The sequence below is a fragment of the Dipodomys ordii genome, unplaced genomic scaffold, assembly GCF_000151885.1.
Source record: "Dipodomys ordii isolate 6190 unplaced genomic scaffold, Dord_2.0 Scaffold4, whole genome shotgun sequence".
Lineage (NCBI taxonomy): Eukaryota > Metazoa > Chordata > Mammalia > Rodentia > Heteromyidae > Dipodomys > Dipodomys ordii.
The window spans coordinates 25,265,253-25,282,962 of record NW_012267220.1 but is presented as its reverse complement, the minus strand read 5'-3'; the positions used below and the strand labels follow the sequence as shown (position 1 = coordinate 25,282,962).

Below are 17,710 nucleotides of genomic sequence, written 5' to 3'. Positions count from 1 at the left end.
TTAGGAAGCATTTGAAAGGTTCTGACCTCCGAAATCACACAATATATTTCCTTGCTACCTTTCCCCTGAGTCTTCTCTGTTTTTATTAAACACTAATAGAACATTCGTCATGTGTCAGGAGCTCGGCCAGATGCTGAGCACAAAGCTGAACAAAAATAAAGGGTGGCAACTTCCCTCGTGAATGGTTATGGAGGTTTTGGAAACACATAACCGGACTAAAACATCTCAGATCTCCCACCTTAGTGCTTTCTACCTCTCCAGTCAGGGAGGTCCGGCCTGCAGGTGCCGAGGCCTCCGGGCCCCAGCCCCGCCCCCATCCCTCGCCCCGCCCCCGCCACGCCCAGATGCGCGCCGAGCCTCAGGGGCGGGGCCAGAAGCGGCCACTCACGAGCCTCCACGTACCGCAGCAGCAGTGACGTCAGGCTGGCGCGGGGCTGCGGCTCTGCAGTAACACCGGACCTCCCCAGCCGCAGGTTCGCGGTGTGGTTGCGCAGCGGCGCGCCGCTCCCCCCCGCTGCCCGGCGCGGGCCCTAGAGCGCCTGGTGCCGCCGCGCACTGTCTTCACCCAGCGCCATGGCCGCGGCTGGCGGGCGGGGAGGCGCCGAGCGCTGCCTGCTCTTCGATCTGCTTCTTCTGCTGCTGATCGCGGGTCCCGCTTTGTGCTGGAATGATCCTGGTGAGTGTTGTGGGGGTCCCCTGTCCTCTCCCCCCCCCCGCCCCAGCCACGTCCTGCCGTCCTCGGCCGGAGGCCCCCGGGCCTGGTCCCCCATTTCTGGCGTCTCTACTGCTCATCCGCACCCGGCCTGGCGCCTGGGCTGCTCGAGTGGGAAGGTTGGCAGTGGGCGGGGCGGGACGACCCTGAAAGTCGGGTTCGTACCTTCTCCTGGCCCCCTCCTCGCCCCCCGACGTTCTCGGGGCCACGGCCCGCATCCTTGAGTCCGACTGGCAGCCTGGGCCCTCACCTGCGCGTCGTTTGTCATGGCTGCCTGATGTCGTCGTCGTCTACTGTTAGCATGGCCGCCTGTTGCTAGGGCTCCGAGTTGTCACGCCACCGGCGGTCTGAGTCACCCTCAGCGGACTCTGGGCCCTCAATTAAGTCTGACAGCTGGGTTTCTAGAATCACAGACCGCTGCTTTTGAGAGCACAACTCTCGCTTCTAAATCTGCCCGAGGCAGCGGAGTAAATCGAATGACAACTGCGTTTCCCATCGGCTTTCACCGTGCACAGGCGTTTAAAATGTTTTCTCTAGCCGCGCGCTGCGGCTCCAGCCGGGAAGCCCAGCTACTCGGGAGGCAGACATCTGGGGATCCGGGTGGAGGCTAACACGGCAAAAAAAGAAATTCTCAGACTTCCATTTCACCAGTGGCTCAGTGCAGTCACACCCCTCTTTACCCCCAAAGGCTCGGGAAGCACTGGGTGGCAGATCAGGCTGATGTGGGCATAAAGCAAGATACTACTTAAAAAATAACCAGTGCAAGAAGCGTGGCTCAAGTGGCTCGTGCGGCTCCATCTTTTTCGCATATTTTAGGCAAAAGTACTTAAGTGCCTTCTAAGGAAGAGGCTCATGACATTTTTGGTTAGGAGAGTACAATGTTAAGGTGAAGGAAGAATTTGTGAGTTGGTGATAAGGACATCCCTGTTTTTAAATTTAAGCAATAGATTTATTTATTTGCCAGTCGAGGGGCCTGAACTCTGGGCCTGGGCGCTGTCCCTCAGCTCTTCAGCTCAAGGCTAGCACTCTACCACTTGAGCCACAGTACCACTTCCAGCCCTTTCTGCTTATGTGGTGCTGAGGAATCGAACCCAGGGCCTCATGCATGCAAGACAAGCACTCTACCACAGAGCCACCTTCCCAGCCCCAACAGATTCATTTTTAAAAGTTTCTGGTGGTGCTGGGGTTTCATCTCAGCCTCACGTCCATCACCTGAGCCATTCTACCGGCCCTTTTCCACTTCATACCCTGGCCTGGCCTGTACCTCAATTCTCATTTGTGTTTTCCCATTTAGCTGGGATGAAAGGGGAACACAAATATTATCAGCCATTGGTCGAATTGGAATTTCATGAACCTTTTGCTGGAGCTGTCCTTGATCATTTCCCCCCTCAGTTCCCTTTTTCCCATCTCCACTTCCCAAGTAGCTAGGATTACAGGCTTGGGCCACCACCCACACCACTACCAAGATTCTCTCCCCCCCCCTCCTCCTCTTTAAAATTAGTTTAAATTGGCTATCCTGTAGGGGGATTTCATTGTCAAATTTCCAATATATTCCACTCAATCTCACTCCATCTATCACTGTGTCCCCAGTCAACAGGTTTCCTTGTTCAGTTTGTGTAGTTGCAAACAATTTATTTCAACAAGTTTTTTTCTGTAAGATCTTGTAGAGTGCTATTTTTCAAGCATGAGTAACCTATTTATTTATTTTTTATTAGCTTACATTAGTTGTACAAGGAGAATTTCATTGTTGCATTTCTCCACTTATTATTATTATTTTTTTTTGCCGGAACTGTAGCTGGAACTCAGAGCCTCCATCTTGCTTGGCTTTCTTGTCACAGATAGTGTTCTACTACTTGAGCCTCTAGCCTGGTTATTTGCTGGTTAATCAGAGATAGAGTCTCAAAGGACTTTTTCCCAGCTGACTTGGAGCCTCAAGATCTTCCAGGTCTCAGCCTCCTGAGTAGCTAGAATTACAGGTTTAGGTCTCTTGTGCCTGGCTGAATAACCCAATTATTATGGATGTGAGAACCCAATTTGGATTTAAGATCTATATGTTTTTTTAAAATGTTCCTACAAATTTGCTTACAAATGAAAGGCTACTGAGGTGGGTGAAATCTGAGGGCAGATTTGGGGCAGAAAAGTTAGCCTGAGGGTAAAATAAGTGTGAGACTCTTATTTCTAATTAATCACAGAAAAATCTTGAAGTAGAGCACTAGTCTTGAGCAAAAGAAGTTCAGGGACAGTGCCCAGGCCCTGAGTTCAAGCCCTAGTGCCACATCCCTACCACCAAAAAAGGCTTGATCAGAAAGCAGTATTAAACCTAGAATGAAACATTAGTTGAATCCTCAATTTAAAAGTGGGTGAGTGGGTTGCATTTACATATAAAGCATTTGAGGAACTACAGAAACAACCACATTTAAATGAATGGTGAGCCACTTCCTGATGGCTTTTAGTCTACATATGTTGTAGAATTGTTGTTCTGGAACCGAAAGCACTCTGTTTCTACTTGACTTGAGGTCAACTTTGAAGAAATATGTTTTTTATTTACTTCATCTTTAGCTAACACATAGCAGTAGTATGCCTCAAAAAAAGTATCATTCTAAGGATTTTCTAAGAATTTTCTAATTTTCTATTTTTCTAATTCTAAGAATTTTCAGTTTGTTTTATGCTTGTACTGTGATTTGAACACAGGACCTCTCATTCTTGCTTGGCTTTTTTGCTCAGGGCTGGTGCTCTGCCACTTGAAACCTACTACCAGTGCCAACTTTTTGCTGGTTGGAGATAATTATCTCTCAGGTTTGTCTGCCCAGGTTGATTTCAAAGATCTGAGGTTCTCAGATCTTAGCTTTTTGAGTAGCTAGGATTATAAGTGTGAGCCACTGATGCTTTTCTCATTTTTTTAAAAAAAATCAACTGTGGTCTTATGTTTAAATCACTCTTCTCCTGTTGGGAAGAATATAGCTGTAAACAAAACTGTCTTGTCTTCAAGGAGTTTATATTTATTGAGATGAAATAGACAATAAACATGTAAATAGCATACCATATAATGAAAACTGGTATGGACAATGTTAAGGACAGTGTGTGTCCTTAGGGTGGGACTTAAAATCCATATATTGCTCAGAGAAGCTACATTTAAGGTAACATTTCATCAGGAACCTGAAGAAAAAGGAAAGGTAAATGATTTGATATGACTTCAGTTTTTACAGTTTTATCTGAGCATACTCTTTGGAATACGTGAAAGAGGTGGGAGGGAGGTCAGTGAAAAGATGGCTTCTAAGGTAAATCTCAAGGATTAGCTCCGGGGAGTGATGATAGAGTCAGTGAGAGAGGTTGGGTTCTCTTGTCACCTGTTTCAGTATTCTGATTGATTCAGTGAGAGTTAAGAGAAGGATAGAAGACAAAGGTGATTCCAGAGTTTCTGACTTACACAACTAAAACGATGGACTTAGCATTGAGATGTTGGAGAATATGGGAGAACTAGGCTCAGGGGCATTTGGTTTTCCTTGAAGTTTGAGACAGGTAAGTGGATTTCAGCGCATGCATGTGCAGTTGAAGGAACTCTCTATGTCCCTTGACTGATGTAACCAGTAGAGGATGAATATGAGATGAGTCTTTGTTCTTTGATCTTAAGGCTGTCTAGAGAAGAAAGGTGCTGTGAGGTAAGCATAATGATACCCATGGGTTTGCAGTGCTGATAATATCCTCATACTTGATCACTTACTCTGCCAGGTAATCAAGTACTCTGTCAGGTAATTTTAGCAAATTATAACTAAGCTTCACACAGATTTTAAGATTAATATTATCATCTTAGTTTTACAGTTGAGCAAACTACTGCACAGATAAATTTAGTGCTGTGGCCAAAGTCACATAATAAACTATGATGTCAATTTATTGTTCTTTGCATTATTGCAATCTTATTACAGTAAATTCAAGTTGTTGATATTTCTATTATTTAGTTTATTAATACAATCTGACTTTTAATATCATGTAATAGTTTTGTTTATTTCAGATAATGTATATGAGGAAAAATTTTGAATTTACTATAGCATATTTTATTTTTTTGGTCAGTCGTGGATGCCTGAACTCTGGGTGTGGATGCTGTCCCTGAGCTCTTCAGCTCAAGGCTAGCGCTCTATCACTTGAGCCACAGTGCCACTTCCAGCTTTTTCTGCTTATGTGATGCTGAGGAATTGAATTCAGGGTCCCATGCATGCAAGGCAAGCACTCTACCACCGAGCCACCTTCCCAGCCCCAGCACGTTTCATTTTAATATAGTTCTTACACTTGTAGATCTTTAGCTAATGTAAAATTAAGTTTGTGTTCTCATATTGTAGATAGATTTTCATATAGTTGTAGGGCCAGCTGTGTTAGTGCCAATTATGAAAGGAGGCATTTTTTTTCCCACTGAATTGAAAATTTCATTTTATCTTGTATCCAGTTCCCACAAATATCTGCATTTATCTTTAGACTTTGTTTTATTTGAGTTTCTTTGTCTGTTTCCATTCCAAATTAATATTATCCCAGCAGTGGTTTTTGTTTTTTTTTTTGGTCATGGGGCTTGAACTCTAGGCCTGGGTGCTGTCCCTCAGCTCTTCAGCTCAAGGCTAGTGCTCTACCACTTGAGCCACAGCACCACTTCTGGTTTTCTTTTTGTTAATTGGAGATAAGAGTCTCATGGACTTTCCTGCCCGGGCTGGCTTTGAACATCTCAGCCTCCTCAGTAGCTAGGATTACAGATGTGAGCCACTAGTGCCCAGCCAAAGTGGTAGTATTTTTATAGTAAAAAATGCATTCTTTAAAAAATACTAAGTATTAATAGACATTAATTTTTCCAAAAATCCCTTAACATTTTTTTTTCATAGTTCCAAAAACAACTTACTGGGTTTCTGGTTGAAGTGCATCACATTATTTAGGTATATATTCTCAGATCTTAGCCACCTGAGTAGCTAGAATTACAAGTGTGAGCCACTGGCACCCGGCTCAGGTATATATTTTTATAGAGATTTTTAATTGGTCCTAAATTTATTTCTAGGTATTTATGAATTTATGAACATATGAGTTTATTGTATTTATGAATATTTTGCCACTAATTTGATTGAGTAGGCTTTTCATTTTTTCTAACTGGATATCACAAGTATAGAAAGAGCTTTGGCTTTGGTAATTGATTACATCCAACTGTTTGTCAAATTCTCTTTTTTAGTATAGTTTGGTTGTATTGTGGAAAGTTCTCTTGGATCTGTAGGCCAAGAAACTAAATTTTGTCTTGACAATTTTGCACCATATGTTCTGGGCACTATTCTATGTTTACTCAGAGCCATTCTGGCCTGCATTTCCCTTTACATAATATTAGAAACTAAATATGTGTTTTAGTACAAACATTTGAAGTTTATCATTCTAGACAGTAACTTCCATTTTGCTTAAAATATTTTACCCATTTATTTAGCTTGATTTAAGGGTTCTAGTTTCCTCATTTTAACTGTTGTAGAGTAAGTCTGCTGTAAGAATAGGTGGTCAAAATTTATTCTATTTATTATCCTGTTGATAGGCCTTTAAATCATTAAATGTTCTTTAGGAACATGCTTGTGTATGTTTTACTTTTTTTTTTTCCCTCAGTGCTGGGTTTGAATCAAGACTGCAGGCTTGCTGGGGTGGGTGTCCTACCACTGGGCCATACCTCCACCCCCTTTCTGTACTGATTACTCTTTTTTTTTGGTTAGTTGTGGGGCTTGAACTCTGGGCCTGGGTGCTGTCCCTCAGCTTTTCATCTCAGGGCTAGTGCTCTACCACTTGAGCCACAGCACCACTTTTGGTTTTCTGATGGTTTATTGGAGATAAAGAGTTTCACGGACTTTCCTGCCCAGGCTGGCTTTGAACCACAATCCTCAGATTTCAGCCTCCTAAGTAGCTAGGATTATAGATGTGAGCCACTGGTACCCAGCTGTACTGGTTACTTTTGAGATAGACTCTTGCTTTCTGCTCAGGTGCACCTGGATCATGTGTCAGCCTCAAAAGGCAAGAAAGATACTTTTTTTGGAAACCATTCCCTATGACAGAAGTTCTGTTAGGATGAATCTCTATTTCTGTTTAGCAGCTATTTAACTCTGTTTTTACCTGTGTTCCATTTCAGACAGAATGCTCTTGCGGGATGTAAAGGCTCTAACACTGCACTATGACCGCTACACCACCTCCCGGAGACTAGATCCAATTCCACAGTTGAAGTGTGTTGGAGGCACTGCTGGCTGTGATTCTTACATCCCTAAAGTCATACAGTGTCAGAACAAAGGCTGGGATGGCTATGATGTACAGGTAACATCCATTACATTGATAATCGGTTTTTGTTTTGTTTTTGTGCACAAAACTGTTCTTCCCGACAGTCTAAGTAGAATTTTTATTCAAGAAACTGCTTATTGAGACATTAATATTTTGGGGAAGCACATATGGAAAATCTTAGGTCAGTGTAAAATGTTTAAATACATTATTCCTTTTTTCCCCTGGAAAATAAATGAACTAGCTGGGCACCGGTGGCTCATGCCTGTAATCCTAGCTACTGAGGAGGCTGAGATCTGAGGATCATGGTTCAAAGCCAGCCTGGGCAGAAAAGTCCGAGAGATTCTTTTTTTTTTTTTTTTGCCAGTTATGGGGCCTGAACTCTGGGCCTAGGTGCTGCCCCTCAGCTCTTTGGCTCAAGGCTAGCACTCTACCACTTGAGCCACAGTGCCACTTCTGGCTTTTTCTGCTTATGTGGTGCTGAGGAATTAACCCAGGGCCTCATACAAGGCAAGCGCTCTACCACTGACCACCTTCCCAGACACCCCCACCCCTCCCGGGGGCCCTCCTCCTCCCCACTCTCATCTCCAGTTAACCACTAGAAAACCAGAAGTAGTAGAGCGCTCACCTTGAGCTGAAGAGCGCAGGGATAGTGCCCAAGCCCAGAGTTCAAGCCCCATGACCGACCAAACAAACAAACAAACAAAACAAAAAAAAAACCCTTGATTTTAAAGCCTGGAAATAAATATTCATTTGAATTTTTCTACTGTGGCTTCCTGATAAGATTAGCAAAAATTTCAGCCATTTTATACTTGGGGATTTCCTCTGGTTATTATTTTCTTAATGTTCTTCAAAGCATACCAGCCTACCCTTAAGAAATAATTTTCTGGTCAGGACTCATAGCTTATAAATAGTAGGGATACATATGTGTCTGTTATGCTTCAAACAGCTGACTTAAGAAAGTTATAACTTGTGAATAAAAATGTCTTAGTGTTTATGTATCCATTGCCTTTGGGATGCTGTGTTTTATGTATTCATTCATTGCCTTTGGGATGCTACAGGCAGAGAATCTTCTAGAAGTTTCAAGACTTAATGTGGTTTAGAATATATTATATTCATGTTTAAATAATTGAACACTTAAACAATCAAATAATTATTAATAGCAACAACTAACATTTATAATTAATTAATATTAAATAACAATAATGAATTCAAGGACTGTTTATTGAGATAGAGCAGGGGTGGTGAGGGAGGGGGACACAGCCTTCCCACGGGCTTGGAGACTGTACAGAGTTGGGTTCAAGAATGGAGTTTTACAAGGTCTGAGCAAGGAGGCAGAGGTTAATAAAAAAAGCCATTAGGTCTAGGGAGGTGAGGGCCTTTTGGTTGGGCCCATGATGAGATGAAATGTTAATAGCCAGGGTTAGATAGATTGCCCTGCTAGAGTCAGGCAGTCTGCACTGATCTTTAGTGGCTTGCCTGTTCTCGATATGTACCTGGGAAAGCAGGGTAGGGGTCAGTCCTTCACATACCAGTATGATAGTTATAGATATTTTGAGGTGATAGAGAAAGTTGGACTCTCATGTGCTGTTATGAATGTGAAACAGTGAAGCAGAAAGCTCCCTGGCATTTTCTCAAGAGGTTAAACAGTTATCCTGTGAACAGTCATCATAGTAACAGTGAACAGTCATAATATCATATGAACAGTTATCATAAACAGTCATTATACTCCTGTGAATATTTCCAAAAGAATTAGAAACATACTTCCTCATAAAAGCTCTATACAGGTCGGGTGCTGGTGGCTCAGCCTTGCAATCCTAGCTACCCAAGAGGCTGAGATCTGAGGATTGTGGTTTGAAGCCAGCCTGGGCAGGAAGGTCTGTGAGACTCTTATTACCAATATACCACTCAGGAAAAACTGGAAGTGGCACTGTGGCTCAAATGGTAGAGTGCTAGCCTTGAGTAAAAGAAGCTCAGGGACAGTGCCCAGGTCCTGAGTTCAAGCCTCAGGACCAGCAAAAAGAAAAAATGCTTTACACAAATGTTTGTAGTAGCATAATTTAAAAAAAGTACAAACCACCCAAGGTCCATTCTGATGACTATCACAAAGTATGCAATATTCATACAGTAGAATATTTTTCAGTCATTAAAAAGAACAAAACACTGATTTGTGCTGCAACATGGATGAGCCCTGAAATATGCTCTGTGAAAGGAGCTAGTTTCAGAGGCCTATGTATTGTTATATGACTCCATTTCTATGAAATGTCCAGAGTAGAGAAATGGATTCAGATAGTAATTCGGCAGTAGTGAGGGGAACACTTAGGAGTTGGGAATGGGAAGTGATTGCTAAAGAGTTTGAGATTTCTTTTGGGGTGATGGAAAACCTTAAAATTGATTGTAGTAATGGTTTCACATCAATATGAACAATCAGAAAACCATTTAAATGTGTGAATCATGTGAATTATATTCAATAAAACATAAAATAGTGTAATCAACCTTTGAGAGAAGAATATAGTTTGTACAAAAACAGAAAGGCAATAGAACCAATTTAAATCTACTTTAGATTGTATCTCTAAATGATTTTAGAGAAGTAGCAAAATGTAAATAACTTAAACCTCAGCTTATTTACTGTTTTTAGTGGCATTGGGATCAAACCTAAGATTTAGTTCATGGTCAGCACAGGCTGTACCACTGAGACTGTGCTCCAGGTGCCCACCCTATTTTACGTGTGTGTGTGTGTGTGTGTGTGTGTGTGTCAGTATTGATACTTGAACTCAGGGCCTGAGTGCTTTCCTTAGCTTTCCTCAAGGCTGTTGCTCTACCAGTTGAGCCACAATTCTGGCTTTTTGGAGGTAAATTACGGATTACAGTCTTATAGGCTTTCTTGCTCAGGCAGTCTTTGAACTGCTACTCAGCCTTCTGAGTAGCTAGGATTACAGACATGAACCACTGGCACCTGACTAACCTGGGCAAAAAGTTAAGCAATATCCTGTTTTAAAAGAAAAACTGGGCTTGGGTGTTAACACCTATAATCCTAGTTACTAAGGATCTGAGATCTGAGAATGGAGTTTGAAGCCAGTCCAGATGACAGTCTATGAAGCTGATCTCTAATAAACTACTAAAAAAAAGCTGAAGGTGGCGCTGTGGCTCAAGTGGTAGAGCACTAGCTCTAACTTTGAGCAAAAAAGCTCAGGGACAACAAGTTCAAGTTCCAGGACTGGTGCGTGCGCACACACAAGAAAAAGCTGGGTATTGCAGTGGACTTTAGTAATCCTGGTTCATGTGTATAGGTATAGGTTTGTCTGGGGCCATCCAAGACGTACAGTAGGGTACAAGACCGTATCTGGAAAATAACTAAAGCAAAAAAGTCTACAGGCATGGCTCAAATGGGAGGTCCTGAGTTCAAACCCCAGTAACACCAAAAAAAAAAAAAGTGTAATGCATATATGTAAGGAATAAAGCATAGTACTCTCTACCCAGTTTATGAAGTAGAGTAGTCAAATCAGCATTACCTTTGAAATGTGCATTTTGTCTGCCCAGCTCAAATGCTCATTGCTCTGAAATATGATTTTTGCCCTTGCTGCATTTTGTAGTTTTATCACACGTACAGTCTAAACAATAAAAAAGTATATTTTCTTACATATTATATTTGTTTTTTGTTTGTTTTCTTCACAGTGGGAATGTAAGACTGATTTAGATGTTGCATACAAATTTGGAAAAACAGTAGTGAGCTGTGAAGGCTATGAGTCCAGTGAAGACCAGTATGTACTCAGAGGCTCCTGTGGCTTGGAGTATAACTTAGATTATACAGAAATTGGTCTGAAGAAACTGAAAGAGTCCGGAAAGCACCCTGGCTCTTCTTTCTCTGATTATTACTACAAGTGGTATTCTGCAGATTCCTGTGGCCTTGGCGGATTGATCACGATTGGGGTGTTACTTACCATTGCCTTTGTGGTTTATAAGTTGTTCCTGAGTGACGGGCAGTGTTCTCCTCCACCGTATTCCGAGTACCCTCCATATAATCATCATTCTCAGAGGTTCACCAACTCCGCAGGACCCGCTCCTCCTGGCTTTAAGACTGAGTTTACAGGTATGTTTCCTTCAGTGACAGTAAGTAGGGTAGCCATGAGGGTGGTGAATCTTGTGCTTGTCTGAAATTGAGAATGATTGCACTGGGGATGTAAAGTTTTCTTTAGTTTCTTTTAGTCTTGTCTTCTTTCAGTTTCTTTTACTTCTTCTGTTCTGTTTCTTTGCATAGATTCATTGTGATTACAAGTTTAAAGATGTCTAATTAAGTAGTAAATTATCTCCATCAGGAAAACTTGATTAAATCAACTCTTAAGTATTATGCATCTTAATATAAAGGGTAAGACAAGCTACCAGAAGAAAACATAGGAGAATATTTGCCATGAACTTAATTTAGGCCAAAATTTCTTTTTTTGTGCTGTGTCTGGGGCTTGAACTCAGTCTAGGCACTGTCCCTAAGCTTCTTTTTTTACCGTAGTGTTCTACCACAGATCCACTTTCAGCTTTTTGGTGGTTAATTGAAGATAAAGAGTCTCCTGGACTCAAAGCTACCCAGGCTAGCTTTGAACTGCAATCCTCAGATCTTAGCCTCCTGAGTAGCTAGGATTATAGGTATGAGCCACTGGTGCCCAGCCAAAGATTTCTTAAACAAAACAGAAAACTATTAGTCATAAAAGGAAACATTTAAATTAAGAACATTTGTTCATCAGAAGAGACTATTGAGAGTGAAAATGCAAGTCACATTTGAAGAGAACTTATTTGTAAAACTTAGTCCCAACAAAAGACTACTCTCTTGAATATACAAAGACATCCCACAAATCTTGGGAAAAAATCCCATTGGAAAAATGGGCAGGAAATATAAAGAGCCATTATTTAATAAAATCATACCCAGATGGCCAATAAAAATGTCTTCAGTTCTCTAACTGCTCAGAAGCGATGTACAAGAATGTTCCTAACCTACTGTTGTGCTCACAATAGCCTAAAATGGGAAATAGATTAAGTATCCAATTAAGGGGAGATTGTGACAGCTGTATGAAGTATGGAAAACTTGTTGATAATATGCAGCAGTAGAGTTGACTGTCATAAGCATATTTCTATATGATCCTGTTTATAAAAAGTTCAGGAATGGCTGGGTGCTGGTGGCTCATGTCTGTAATCCTAGCTATTCAGGAGGCTGAGATTTGAGGATCACAGTTCAAAGACAGCTCGGGAAGGAAAGTCCATGAGACTCTTACCTCCAATAAACCACTAGAAAACCGGAAGTGCCACTGTGACTCAAGTGGTAGAGAGCTTGCCTTGAGTTAAAGAGTTGAGGGACAGCACCCAGGCTCAGAGTTCAAGCCCCACGATTGACTGAAAAAAAAAAAGTTCTGGAACGAGGTATGGTAAAAGAAATGCTTATGTTGGATAAAGGTGAATGAGTGTCTGTGGGGAATTCCTACAAGTCTTCTAGGTGCTAAAGTGGTTAAGTGATGTGGGTGACGGATACATGGATTTGAACATATTTACAGGTTTGTTGTGTCATCCATGTAAAATTAGCAGCTTTCTTTGTGTGTGTGTATGTGTGTGTGTGTGAATGATTCCTCTGAGCAGAAGATACTTTTTTGGTCTTTTTAAGATTTAACTTCAAGCTGGGTACTGGTAGCTCACACCTGTAATCCTAACTACTCAGGAGGATCTGAGGATTGCGGTTCAAAGCCAGCCCCGGGCAGGAAAGTCCATGAGACCCTTCTCTCCAGTTAATGATGAGAAAACCCAAAGGGGTGCTTTGGCTCAAGTGGTAGAATGCTAGCCTTGAGCTGAAGAACTGTGAGACAGCACCCAGACCCAGACTTCAAGCCCCACGACTGACAAAAAAAAACAAAAAAAAACTGATACATAAAAGCATCTGGTTGCCTTACTCCACTGGGGACTCAGGTTCAGGTACAGGCTCTCACCTCGGCCCTTAAAGATGTTAAGAAAGTAACCTCCAAAAGTGGAGCCATTTTTAGTAGCTGATCTTGAGCAGGGGAAATGTAATCTTATATAGGAAGACCGTTGACCCAAATTCTAGGATATATCCCTCTTTCTCCTTTTCTAAGGAAAATGTTTCTCTAAGTTATAAACTAGTAGTTCACAATCCCCTTTTGAATAAACTGCGAGCTGAATGTTATGAGTAAGTAGTGCTCTACAGATGGGATAATTGAAATGACATGTTAACTCTGGTAGGTTATGTTTAAGTGTGAATAAATAAATACTCTTACTTTTTTATTTATTTATTTATTTATTTATTATTGTAAAGATACTATACAGAGGGTTACAGTTACATGAGTGAGGTAATGAAATACTCTTACTTTTAGGACCACACAATACTGGCCGTGGTGCAGCATCTGGTTTTGGAAGTGCTTTTGCAGGACAACAAGGCTATGAAAATTCAGGACCTGGTTTCTGGACTGGCCTGGGAACTGGAGGAATACTGGGATATTTGTTTGGCAGCAATCGGTAAGTTTTGCATTAACTTCATTCAACATTTCCTTTGAGGCTTCCTTGTTTTGCTCACTTACTTGTTTCCACTACATTTGATTTTGTAAAGAGAAACGAGTCGTGGTGACATCCTATTAAATTTGATTGTTTGTGGATGGCTAAGGTACATTATAAGTCCTTTAATCAAAACGACATACATTATTGTCCTTCATTGTGTTACTTTGTATATCAGTGATCCTTATAGACTTGACATCTGAGAAAATGAGATGCCAGAAAAGGACATATTTGGATAAGGGACAATTAGCAGTCTGGTTTGGTAGGAGGAAGATTGAAACAAACCTGGACAGAGTGTGGGACCAGAATTTGGGATGTTTTGAATACTACTGGTGGTTGAGATTTTACTTGCAAATTTAGAAGAAGGAACCTTCACTTCACTTTCTTCCCACATAGCAGTGACTAACTATAACAATGGCTGATACAGGGCTGGGGAGGTGGCTCAGTGGTAGAGCGCTTGCCTTGCATGCATAAGGCCCTGGGTTTGATTCCTCAGCACCACATAAACAAAAAGAAAAAAGCCGAAAGTGGTGCTGTGGCTCAAGTGGTAGAGCACTACCCTTGAGCTGAAGAGCTGAGGGATATAATGCCCAGGTACCGAGTTCAGGCCCCAAGACTAACAACAACAACAACAACAATGGCTGATACAGAAAACCACTTGTGTTAATCCTCATTTGCTGGAAAATTCATGAAACAATACTTAGAAAGATACTTTTTTCTGATAGTTTAGAGACAGCAAGGCAATTAAAAATTATAGTCCCAAGAGAGACACCTAACGCACTTTTGTGTCTTTAAAGAGCAGCAACACCTTTTTCAGACTCATGGTACTACCCATCTTATCCTCCTTCGTACTCCAGCACGTGGAATAGTCGTGCTTACTCACCTCTTGGTGGCGGCTCCGGGAGCTATTCGGCATGTTCGCATCCAGAGACAAAAACCAGAACAGCATCAGGTAAGTGCAGAGATGCACATTGTCCTGACATGTAAGCAGCAAAGTTGTTTTGGAACTTAACAAGATGGCTGAGGAACTGAAATTAAATTGTACTTCAGACTCATACTTTGCTTCCATTCTAATCATTTTTTAGAAATCTAATGGTGATAGGAGGTGTAGCTCCCATGGTAGAGCCTTTTCCTGCCTACGTGAGGCCTGGGTTCAGTCCTCAGTGTTACAAAAAAAGAGAAGAGTAATAAATCAAATGGAGTTGATATAGGCTCAGCCCTAACACTAACTAGGTTTTTAAAATTAATCTTCCTGGCTTTTAGGTCTCTAAACTAGAATTTTTAAAGTACAAGCTTGAACTTTTCAAATTTAGGAAGATTAAAAAAAATATGTTGAGTTGTACGTTAAGTAATCGCCAAATGTATGATTTTACTACATGTTTACTACAAAAGGTATTTTGTAGAAGATCAAAGATAAAAATCTTAATAACAATAATTGTTTGGCATTAAACATCCAGATAATGAACAAACAGATGGTGGATAAAGAGACTGCTGTGGATTAAGATGTCTTCCTTAGGAGAAGGAAACTGTAGAGAAATGAACAATTCTTGAAATCATAGAAAAATATATTTAAATTTTATCATTAACTTTTTTTACATTTTAAAAACAAGTTCTTTAAAATTTTTTTTTTTTTTTGGTCGGTCGTAAGGCTTGAACTCTGGGCCTGGGCGCTGTCCCTCAGCTCTTCAGCTCAAGGCAAGCGCTCTACCACTTGAGCTACAGAGCCACTTCCGGTTTTCTGGTAGTTTATTGGAGATAGGAGTCTCACGGTTTCTCCTGCCTGGGCTGGCTTTGAACCGCGATCCTCAGATCTCAGCCTCCTGAGTAGCTAGGATTACAGGCATGAGCCACCAGCGCCCGGCTCTTTAAAATATTTTTAATTAAAAATGAATAGAATTTTTATAGGCTGGTTTGGGTAAAAATAACAATAATTTTGAAAAATTGTTAGAACCTATGAAAATTGATGGTAAGCACACCCAGGATCCAGTGATTTATTTTCAGATACAATTATCCCTGTTGGCTCCCGGACCCCCAGGGATGCAAATCTGTGGATGTACAAGTCCTTTATATAAGAATGACATAGCCGGGCACCAGTGCTGCACCTATAATCCTAGCTACTCGGGAGTCTGAGACCTGGGTGTTTGAATTCAGCCCAGGCAGGAAAGTCTACCAAAATAACCATCTCCAAATAACCAACAAAAAGCATAGCTAGCAGTAGGGCTCAAATGTTAGAGTGCCAACGATGAGGCCCTTAGTTCAAACTCCAATACCTACCCCATATAATCTAAGAATCTACCATGTACTTTAAATCATCTAGATTACTTATATACTACAGTTAAATACTATGTAAATAGTTGTTACATTGTACTGTTTGGAGAAGAATGACAAGAAAAAGTCTATGCATGTTCACTACAGATGGAGTTTTTTCCCTGAATATTTCAAACTGCAGTTGGCTAAATCTAAGTTTGTGAAACCCACCGATGCAGAGGGCTAACAGTGCATAGTAACAGAAATGCATGCACTTGTGCACTGAAGGAGTACAAGGATGCTTGTATCACCTCTATTGTCCAAGTCACACTGATCACTGAAAGTCTGTGCCTTTCCCCTCACTTCCATTGGCCTCTGCCCTTTTGGTTTAGACTTTGAGTGTTGATTGTTCCATGGTAGCCCATAGAGTGAATCCTCTTTGATTTTGGACTAAAAATGATTCCTAGCAAGTGTGTGTGTATAAGTCTAGGCCTGACAATTGGAATGTTCTGGATTGGTCTTCATAGTCTACCTACTGGCTCATTGTCTCCTCCCCTCACAACTCATCCTTTGCTTTGCCAATAGTAAACATGTATTTCTAATTATTTCTCTCTCTCTCTATCTCTCTTTTGATTGAGGTTTAGACTAGGCAGAGTGCTAGACTAGATAAGAGTGCTAGGCAGGCACTCTATCACTTTAGCCATGCCTCCATCCCTTTTTTAATTTTAGAAGCAGGTTTAATGTATCTTTAAAACTAATCCAGATTTTGTTCTTCTTATTCTAGGATATGGTGGTACTAGAAGACGATAAAGTAGAAAGTTGAAGGTCAAACACTGGATGCAGAATTTCTGGTTTTTCATTACTTTCTCTTTTAAAAAAAAGTGCTACCTGCTAACAATCTGGGAAAAGGGAATATCCCAAAGTTCTGTGGCCTTTTGTCCTGTAGAGCTTTTTGTGTGCTGTTATCTGTGGCTAAGAGTGATATATGTGACAAAGTGCTTATGTCCTGTGTGGTAGTGCAACATGTAGGTGTATACTGCAGTTGTCAAAAGCAGTGATTACTGTGGAATGCTGGAAATGTACTGTTTCTAAGCCCTGTGATGCTACAGCAAGCATTGAGCATGAAAGCACTGTGCTGATAGGAACAGAGACAGAGAATAAGCTTAGCTGGTTTTACCTCAGAGAAATGATATTCTGTTTTATTTGGTATTTGCTGTTCTTTGAACATTTAAACCAAGCTTTAGACTACTAATTATGTATGCTAATTTATAGGCTTGGATCACTTTTGTGATCCTGAGCTTTGAGTCCTGAGGTGTGGTGAGCTTCTGATAAGTGAGTATTACCTTTTATAGGAAAAGGTAGAAAATAAACATATGAAGCTTGTTCTGAATGATTGTGTGCTGACAAAAATGCTTGAAATCCCCCATATTCCAATTCCCAGAGGTAAAATACTAATGCTTTCACAAAGGTCTTTTCATAGTAAAAGCATGCAGTTCTCTGTGGACCCTCAAATGTTGTTGTAATAGTCTGTTTCAATCTTACATTAAAATGACAGAATAAATAAAAACAAGAGGTGTCATTCTCATTCTTTCTGTTTACTTTGCCGTAAATTGGTATGAAATTTTTTTACCCTTTTGCTGAAAGGTATGGGGCTCATACAGAAGTTGTTTCCTTAAATGGGAATTTTATATGGTAGTCATTTCTCAGGAACTATTCATGTAGTAAATTTGGGCTCACATATTTAGTCGTGTGTCACTTAATGTCAGGGATATGTCCAAAGAAATGTGTTAGAAGACTTTATTGTGTGAACATCATAGCGTGTGCCTATGCTCTGTGTATGTGGGTGCACACACACAATGTGCACACACACAGCATAGTTTATTGCTCTTGGGACTATGACGCACAAAACATGATTAAGCAAAGAGAAAAGGAGGCAATCAA

The 17,710-nt window shown here is 41.1% G+C and overlaps 1 protein-coding gene across 2 annotated transcripts; it reads left to right on the top strand.

Annotated features, from left to right (window-relative positions):
* Positions 1-433: 433 nt before the first annotated feature.
* On the top strand, positions 434-17,336 carry Saraf (store-operated calcium entry-associated regulatory factor). 2 transcript variants are annotated; one of them, XM_013026196.1, is made up of 6 exons: positions 434-676; positions 6,840-7,018; positions 10,655-11,069; positions 13,345-13,486; positions 14,380-14,474; positions 16,554-17,336. In XM_013026196.1, the coding sequence occupies exons 1-6, from the start codon at positions 574-576 to the stop codon at positions 16,577-16,579; spliced, it is 960 nt and encodes a 319-aa protein (XP_012881650.1). In that variant the 5' UTR covers positions 434-573; the 3' UTR covers positions 16,580-17,336. The 2 variants fall into 2 exon arrangements, with proteins under 2 accessions (XP_012881650.1, XP_012881642.1); XM_013026188.1 differs by having other exon boundaries at positions 14,320-14,474.
* Positions 17,337-17,710: the final 374 nt, after the last annotated feature.